This window comes from Aotus nancymaae, unplaced genomic scaffold, assembly GCF_030222135.1.
Source record: "Aotus nancymaae isolate 86718 unplaced genomic scaffold, 86718_ANA_hifiasm-v0.15.2.pri h1tg000006l, whole genome shotgun sequence".
Classification (NCBI taxonomy): Eukaryota; Metazoa; Chordata; class Mammalia; order Primates; family Aotidae; genus Aotus; species Aotus nancymaae.
Genome location: NW_026988417.1, coordinates 4,398,547 through 4,407,663, shown reverse-complemented (window position 1 = coordinate 4,407,663; position 9,117 = coordinate 4,398,547). Strand labels below are relative to the sequence as shown.

General features: G+C 58.2%; 1 protein-coding gene across 1 annotated transcript; it reads left to right on the top strand.

Moving 5' to 3' along the window:
• Positions 1-2,977: 2,977 nt before the first annotated feature.
• On the top strand, positions 2,978-8,816 carry GPR78 (G protein-coupled receptor 78). The gene is made up of 3 exons (XM_012435077.2): positions 2,978-3,645; positions 4,519-4,632; positions 8,579-8,816. Exons 1-3 carry the CDS (start codon positions 2,978-2,980, stop codon positions 8,814-8,816), a joined length of 1,020 nt encoding a protein of 339 aa, XP_012290500.1.
• The last annotated feature ends 301 nt before the right edge of the window (positions 8,817-9,117 follow it).

Below are 9,117 nucleotides of genomic sequence, written 5' to 3'. Positions count from 1 at the left end.
CTGACAGATAGCGGGAGGCTTAGCAGAGCTTTGTGTTAGAGGAGTACTGATAGAGAAGGAGCGGGCAGAGGGGCCATTCAGGCCAAGTCAGCAACAGACAAAGTCGGGACGTGTGGGTTAAGTGCACGGGTGAGGAGTAATGGAGATGTGGCAAAATGGTGTGTGTGTGTGTGTCTGTGTGTGCACATGTGTGCACGAGTGTGCCTGTGTGTGCCTGTGTGTGTGTGCATGTGTGTGTGCACGAGTGATAGCAACAGCAAAGGGCCAGCATGAGTGGCTGAGACCCAATTTAGGTAGGCTTGGAGGGGCCACTAAGGGATTTCATAGGCAACAGGGAACCATGATCACTAGGCAGGGGAGGGCCTTCGGGAGCCAACCCGGAATTCTGCCGTTGCAGTGCACGTCTCCACAAGAATGAGCAGGATGGCGTAGTTAGGAGTACTGCCTCACTTTTTAAGAAGTGGTGAAAATATTTACTATTTTAATATGTTTTTTCTTTTTGGAAGATAAATGGATTAGGTCCAGGATTTCACCCTAGAGAGGATTTAAATCTTTCGTCAGGAATAAGATTTGAGTGTAAGAAGATTAAATGATATTATACTGATAAGACCACAGAGTTTAAAACCACCCCCTACAAGCCAGGGAAGGGGGGCAGCCAGGCTGGCAAGATCTGAGGCCAGAAGTGCTGGGGCTCTGGGGAGAGCAGCAAACAGAACGGAGCTAGACCTATCAAGGTGCCCCCACCAGGGCCCAGTCATCTCAGTGCACACATTCTGTCATACATGCCAGTGCCCCGTACATCCTTGCAGATGAGCTAATGGCCTGCATTTCATAATACAGGCTGGTGCGCTATCACCACGCTCATGTCTCAGGAGAGATGCTCTCTGCTCCCCTGCAAGGGGAATCCTCTCCACTTGGAGTCATTAAGAGGTGACGGGGGCTGCTGTGAGTGGCTGGACCAAAGTCTCCCTGTGAAGCCACCTGATGCCTCTACTACTCCCCAGAGCTGCACACAGCCACTCAGAAGCCTTGGAGGGGTTGGGGGAGCCCACTGCTTTCAGGCCCCCACTGCCACAATGACTTTGTCCAAGCTATTCCCCTGTGACCCTCCCTGACTTGCAGAAGCTGCAGAGTGGCCCACTCTTCCTGGGCATGCCAGGAAAACTTCGACATGGCTGCTCTGTTTCAGGCAAGGTCTAATTTGCTGAAAAATTGAAAGCAGGTTGGTCGGGGTGCCAGGGAGAAATGGGGAGAGAGAAAGATGCTGCATTTGATGGATGGCAATGGTTTGGAGCTGGTGTGGTGGCCTCTCTGGATGACAAGGACATTGCAGTTAGAGCCAGAGGATGGAGGTTTGAATCCTGGCATTCCTGGTTTGTAGTTATGGGGCCTTGGCACAGACACTTGAATGAAACTTCCTTTGCCCAGCTATAAGACGGGCCCCTAATAAAGGCTGACTTTGCCCTGATCCTTCACTGCCTGCTGGGATGTTCTCAGCATTTTGTGCACCTTGGCCAATTTAACCCTAACAGCAACCACAGAGGCAGAGACTATTGCTGGCTGTTAATATTCCCATGTCACAGATGAGAATGTGAGGCCCAAGGGGGTAAAGTCATGTGCCCAAGGCACACAGCCGGGGTGGTTCAGCAGGCCATGTTGTGCATCTCTGGCTTTTCCCCTGGCCACCTTGCAGCACTGGCACAAGAACGGCCCACGGGGTGAGCCCCCACCCGATCAGCCACGCTTTATCCCTCAGAGAGGGCTGGCAGAGCCTGCAGGTGAGGGTGGTGGGTGTGGGGAGGGGTGGGCAATGGTCTGCCCTTCATGTCCGTCAGGTTGTGGCTGCCACTGGGGAGACAATGCCAAAAAGCTTCCTGGAAGAAGCAGCTTCCAGACTGCTTCACCATATCCTTGTCCTGCCAAGTGGCCACGAATGGATTGGAAGATTCCCACCGGGTGAGAAGGCTCAGAAGCCACCAGAGGGGATGGTGGAGCGGGGAGAGACATGCATCTCTCACCGTGGGGCTCCAGGAGTCAGGCGAAGTCAGCTGGGGCCCCACAGGCATTTCTGTAAGGCACCCCACTCTGGGTGGGTCCTCCCAAGAGGCCCCCTTCCTTCTCTCTCCCTCTGTTGCTTTTCTCTCCTCCTGCCTCTTTACTTTTTCTTCTTCCTCTCCTCTCTCCTTCCCCCATTCCTGTCTCAACCTTGTTTCCACTTCTTGCTTCCCTTCTTGCTTCAACAAAGGCTGATGCAGTCCCAGTTCCTGGGCTGAGGCTGGGGGATGGGAGTGAAGTTCTGAGGGCAGGCATTGCTGTGTCTCTCCAGCTCCCGCTCCAGCCAGGTCACTCCCTCTGCCCCGCCTGCACAGCTTCTCACCATTCCTGCCCCCACCGCCCCTATCGCCCCTATACGCCACCAGGTCGCTCCAGTTTGGTACCAGTGCCTGGAGGGAGAGGCGCGGCGAGGGCTGTGCAGCCTAGAGTCCACCGATTGGCTCTCGCTGGTGTCTCAACTGCACACGAACCAGCGCTGGGAGGCTTGGCTGCAGGTGTGACCAGGGCAAGGACCGACCTGACCCAGAGCAGAAGCGCGCAGAGTCCCATCCTGCCACGCCACAAGGAGGGAACAGTGGCAGCAAAGAGCCCTCCCTCAATCCTGCGCCCTGCACCCTGCGCCCGGGCGCCTCGCTTCAGTCTCAGGACGGTGCCACCGGGGCAGAGTGGGTTCAGCACCCTGGACAGCACCAAGGTTGCGCTGCCTTTTGGGGGGCCCCCGGGCTGCTCCAGATCCGAAGGGCAGCGCCCTCCTCCCGGGCGCCCCGGACCCCGCACTTGCCTCTGCTTTCCTCTCTGGACATCCCGGAGGCCGTGGCGCGCCGCTCCGCCTCCGAGCGCCGCTCCGCCGCCGCGCTTTCCCAGATCTGCGCCCGAAGCAGAGCCATGAGCACCGCAGGGTGCCAGGATAGACGCTAGCGCCATGGGCACCGGCGAGGCGCTACTGGTGGGGCTGCTGGTGCTGGTGCTGGCCGTGGCGCTGCTATCCAACGCGCTGGTGCTGCTCTGTTGTGCCTGCAGAGCCGAGCTCCGTGCGCGCGCCTCGGGCGTCCTCCTGGTGAACCTGTCTCTGGGACACCTGCTGCTGGCGGCGCTGGACATGCCCTTCACGCTGCTCGGAGTGCTGCACGGGCGGCCACCATCGGCGCCTGGCACGTGCCAAGCCATCGGCTTCCTGGACACCTTCCTGGCGTCCAACGCGGCGCTGAGCGTGGCGGCTCTGAGCGCGGACCAGTGGCTGGCTGTGGGCTTCCCGCTGCGCTGCGCCAGACTCCTGCGACCGCGCAATGCTGCCTTGCTGCTGGCCTGTTCCTGGGGACAGTCGCTGGCCTTCGCGGTCGCTGCTCTTGGCTGCTCCTGGCTTGGTTACAGCAGCGCCTTCGCATCCTGCTCGCTGCGCCTGCCGCCTGAGCCCGAGCACCTGCGCTTCGCAGCCTTCACCGCCGCGTTCCATGCCGTGGGCTTTGCGCTGCCACTGGCGGTGCTCTGCCTCACCTCGCTCGGGGTGCTCCGGGTAGCGCGCAGCCACTGCCGGCGCATGGACACCGTTACCAAGAAGGCGCTCGTGCTGCTCACCGACCTGCACCCCAGGTAGTTGGCCAGTGCGTGCCGACCGGTCCAGGCCAGGGACTCGGGCGCTCCTTGGGCAGCCTGTGGACATCATCACCGTTACTCCGCCCAGAGCTCACCGCCGTGGGGCTGCCCCTGCATGCTGCTCGCGGCGGTTTCCCGTTGGTTCATTGGTGCAGACACCACGGGGGCCTCTGTTTCCTGGAATATGTGCTCACAGTGCACAGGGAGCTTTGTGCAGAGCGGTGGGGTGCGCGCCTCCGTGAGGGGTTCCCCGAGCCCTGCTGTGGGGATGCGGCCCCATCCGTCCTGTGCGTGGCCGTGGGACTGAGGCATCTGCTCGTTTCTGCCCACTGCCGACCCAGTGTCCTCGCATGGCCTTGGGCTGTAAGTCTTGGGCAGGGCCCAGTCCTCCGTGCTTTCTGTTCATGACTTGGGAGGATTTCTCCCCTGACTCTCTAGCTGGTGTCACCATGGTTCCAAGTTACCTCTGTAGGGTGTTCACCCTCGGGTCCCCCCACAACAGAACCCCCAGGAGGCTCTCCTGCTGGTGGGGAGGGACTGGCCGAGGTGGCTTCTCCCTCCCTGAGGGCCCTAGCTTTGCCCCTCCGTCAGCAGGCCTGCCTCAGTTCCCTCTGTGTGGAGGATGAGCCAGAGGGAAAGGAGGAGGAGCTGGCCCTTTTTTCCAGGCCTCCTTTATTTCACCTACAAAAAAACACGCCCACCTCTTTCCATTGTTCTTCTCCTCTCTGCCATCCCTCTGTCCTTCTAAGGTTCCAGGCTAAACGTCCTCCTGAAACCCTCCCGGCTGCCCTCACTCCAGTCCCTGGGCTCTGGGCCTGGGCTCTGTCCCCGCCCTTCCATCATCCTGACCACTGTCCTTTGTCCCCACAGCTTGCGGCAGCGCTGCCTCATCCAGCAGAAGCGGCGCCACCACCGTGCCACCAGGAAGATTGGTGTCTCTATTGCAACCTTCCTCATCTGCTTTGCCCCATACGTGGTGACCAGGTGGGTCCTTGAAGTTGGGCTCCTGTCATGGGAATGGCTGTGTGGGCTTGGCCTCAGTTGGGCAGGCCTCTGAGTTCTCCCAGCCGGGTATCTGGAGGGCGGCCACCATCACAGGACCCTCCTCTACACCTGACGGACTGTGGGCCCTGCTGTAGCTCCTGGGAAAGACCCTGGAAGGGAGGTGGCACTGGCCCCCATCCTGTCCTCTAAATGAGGAGACTCTCCTGGGCACAGGCAGAGATGGGATCAGTGAATCAGCACCTGGCTCTTTAAACCCAGGAAGCTTTTGGTGTCATGGGACCTGGGACCAACCCAGACCTTAAACTGCACGTCTCCTGGGCGTGGAGTCGGGAATCTGGGTGGAAGGTCCAGCTGGAGCCTCAGGGCAGTGACACCGCCAGGTGAGTGCTCTCTTTGCTCCTCTTTCCTGGAGTCCTTGGCCTGAGTGCTTGTCGGGTCAGAATTACCTGGAGCCACAGGTAATTGGGAAAGATTGCGTGTAAAGAGCCGCTGGTGCCGTTGTCACAGTGCAGTGCTGAGGGGCAGGGGAGTCTGCAGTTTTTGCCTCTGGGGTTCCTTGGTCACCCACTCAGCCAGTACCCTAGCTCCACTCAAGGAAATGTGTGCACCCTGCTTTGCTGGATGGCACCATGTTTAGATGGAAGCACGCTGTTTATTGGAGATGCTAACTGCTTGCTGTCATGTCTCGCCTTTCTTGGAAGCCCATGGAATTTTTGGCCAGGCCCTTGCAGTGCCCAGGCTCTTCGGGAGGTCTCCACCTTGTGTGTTGTACCACCCAGGAGGACCCTCTGAAGGAAGAAGCTCCTAGGAGGGGTCCATGGCCCTCATCCTCAAGGGGCCCAGGTCCCTGCCCCAGGGGAGGGAGCCGGCAGGAGTAGGGTACCAGGATCTGGCTCTGTTTGTGTAGGGTCCTCCTTGGGTTGCTATCTAGTGCAAACTTGTAGGGTCTGCCGGCCTCTCCAGATGTCTGCCTGTGTTCCCAGGTCACTGGGTTTCTTAGGTGTTGGGCGGGGGCAACGACTGTGTCCCAGGAACCCGGGAATGCCCATGCAGAGTGGCACGGGCTCTCTCCTGCCTGCCAGGCGCCCTCTGAACTCTTCAGAATCAGCACTTGGGACACGAGCTCTCGGCCACTGATGCCATCTGGCTTAGGGACAGGGAGCCAGGTTTCTTGTGGATCACAGGCACCCTCCTTTCTCACATGTGTATGTTGTAAGGGCACATGTGTTTACACACATGTGTGTTCATACACATGTATGTACATGTGTGTAGAAGGTGAGTGCTGGAGTTTCAAGAGCTCCAGTATTTAGTTTTGAAATTTTAAATGAATGAGGACTGAGACTGGCTCGCTCAGCCACGCTGTCACGTTGATTCATGTTTGTAACTGTTATTTTCATGTGTGTGGACAAGGCCCCGAGTGTGTGTGTGAGCACACATGGCTATGAGCGCACACATGAGTGTAAGAGGAAGAATCCCAAACAAAGCCATGAAGCCCGCCTCTCAGCGTTGTTTCCACAGCTCCAACTCTGGGATCTGGGCTGCTCAGGCTCTCTTCTCTGTGAAAAATGTGGCTACAATATAGCGTTAATGAGGTTATATATTCCTTCATGCACTCACTAAGCGTTCCACGAGCTCCTACTCTGTGCTAGGCTTTGTGCCTGGTCCTACAGTTACAAAAGCAAATGGAACACAGGCTCCTCTTGGTTCTGATGGCCGGAGATGCAGGTCAGCAAGACTAGGCAGGTGTTTCAGCAAGGCAGGGGCCTTGAGGGATGGAGCTGGGAGCAGCACAGCTGGATCAGAGTTCAGACAGACTCTCCTGACCGGCGCCTCTCATGTCATAGGAGGGAACCGACGCAGAACTTCACTCCCGAGTGCGTGCATGAGGTTCTAACGTGGTTGGTGGCTTAGCCCACAGACCCAGGAGTGTGCGGTTCCTGCTGCCCCTTAGAAGGTAGCGCGCTCATTCCAATCATTCTTCAATTGCTAAAAATATTTCAGAGCGCTTCTCCTGGGACTTGTTTTCAGAACTGGGATGCATTGTTAGACTCTTCTGTGGACATCTTGAAGGTGAATTTAATCTGGTTAGAAATAGCTCAAAGTCACCTTGAGACGACTCACGTGGATAAAGTAGGTAAGAGAGCTGGGGGACGTAGGATTTTTCTTTTATTTCTTGGTTGTCACCCTTGAGTTTTATTGACTTAATCAATGGTGTGGATTAAGTCCCAGAGGTGTGCAGCTGCCGAGACCAGGAGGGCGGGGATACAGAGCCTCCCTTGTAGAGTCTGTGGTCTACTGGGGGAGGGCAGATGGACGCGGTCACCAGGGGCTGAGCATCAGTGGACACATGAGTGAACCCCCTTCTCCACAGGGTCGTGGCCGGTTGGAATCCTGGTGCTTGACACATGACTTCTGGTCCCAGTGTGGTTCTAGACACAGCCTCAGCTCGGTGTTTCTGATGACTTTCACCTGCACTGTGGCTTAACCAGGGGATGTGTACACGCTGGCATGCCTGTGGCTTTCTTACTCAACTGCAGCTCAGTCCCCTAGCGGCTGAAAGAAATGCTATGCTTCTCAGACCTGTTGATATGACCCTCCTTCCCACTGGTCTGATGACTGGCTGTGACCAGTCTGCAGTCCATGCTTGATGGTGGGCTCCCTGGAGGTGGGGTGACAGTGTACCTGATGTGAATGTGCTGGCCAGTGGCAAAGCCCTTTCCGGACTGTCACTTACTGTAATTGGACCCTCACTGCAGCCTGGAGTGGGCAGTTAGTGCCATGACAGCCTTGGACCTATGTTCCTGTCCTGGTTTTTGGCTTCTGGATGCCTCTCCTCTGGCCCTGCCCCTCACCTTCTCCCTGTCCTCACACTCTGGCCCTGCCCCTCAGCTTGGCTGCCTGCCTCCCCACCCCCATCCTGCTGGACTGGCCGCCTTGGAGGGGAGGGAGTCAGTTTGATCCTTTGCTGCACCCCAGCAGCTGCTATGTTTGTGGGTGGTCAGCTGGTGGTCTCCAAACTAACGAGTGACCCTGCCAACCTTGTAAGTCACAGGGCTGCAGTCCTTCTGAGTAGGGGTGGGACATCCTGGGACGGAAATTCACTGCCTGGGGGGTCATCAGACTGATAGGGAAGGCCCTGGCCTTTGGGCCAGAAACTGGGAGGTGAAGCAGCTGCCGCTGGTCAGCAAGTACGCTCGTGACAGCTGTTAGAAGCTTTGTCCTGACTCCATGGCCTCCACCCCAGGCTGTGCTGAGAGCAGAGGGGTCGGTCAGAGTCCCCAGAGGCCCACCCCCTGCTGCTTTCCCGTACGGGGAGCCCAGTCCCTTCCACTCCGAGTTCTGGTTTCAGATTAGAAATCAGAGATGCCCTCAAGCCTCTGAGTGATGCTTCGAGATGGTGGGTAGGGAAGTACCCTGTGTGGTGTGCGGTGCCCCTGGGCACCCCGTGAGTGACTGCTGTTCGTGTGGGTGAGGTGGTCACGCTTGCTCAGGGTCCGTTCTGCAGTCCAGGTTGACACCTGTTCCTCCAACGTGGTTAGTAGCCTTGCTCCGATTTGTTCTCAGCATTGCCCAGGTTTGGGAGATAAATGCCAGGGGGAGTCTGGTTGGGGCTCCCAGAGCTCACATCTGGGGTGTCTTGGTCTGCAGCGTGGAAGTGGTAGTGGCCTCCTCGGTAGCTGGTTCTGTTAGCAGGTGTCTGTGGCAGGTGGGTGGACTGAGCGGAGTGTCTCAGGAGTGTGTCTTGTCACCCTATTTTAGGAAGAGGATTCCGAGGCTCAGGGTGCTGGTGCAGAGCCCCCTCGCTAGTGAGCGTCAGGGCTGTGTCGGGTACTCGAGTGCGGTTCTGGCGCCTTCCCCCCTCACAGCGCGAGTGCGTGGCGGGTGCTGTCACTGTGCTGAGTCAGCTGCTCCGCTTCTCCAACAGGCTGGTGGAGCTCCTGCCTTCCGTCACCGTGAACCCCCACTGGGGCATCCTCAGCAAGTGCCTGACCTACAGCAAGGCAGCGGCCGACCCGTTCATGTGCTTCCTGCTCTGCCGGCCGTTCCGCCAAGTCCTGGCTGGCATGGCGCACCAGCTGCTGAAGAGATCCCCGCCCCCGGCATCTGCCCACCACAGCTCTCTGGACGCAGAGAATGATTCCTGCTTGCAGCAGTCACTCTGAGGGCCTGGCAGTGCATCGGCGCTCCCTGCCCCCCACCCCCGTCTAAACAGCCCTGTGGACGGGACACTGTCCTTGCCACAGAAACACTGCTGGGGACCCCCAGACACTGGCAGCTTGACTTTGGGCTGAGGCTGAAGTGCAGGAGGGGGGAAGGAGAGGGGTGGATGTGGGTGTGGGCAGCAGGAGTGGCAGAAGAGAGCTCCAGGCTTGGCCCCCTGGCTGCCAGGTGGCCCCGGGACAGCGGCTTTTCCTCTCTGAGCCTCCGCTTCCTCACCCTTGTTCTGGGGTTATGGTGATGCTT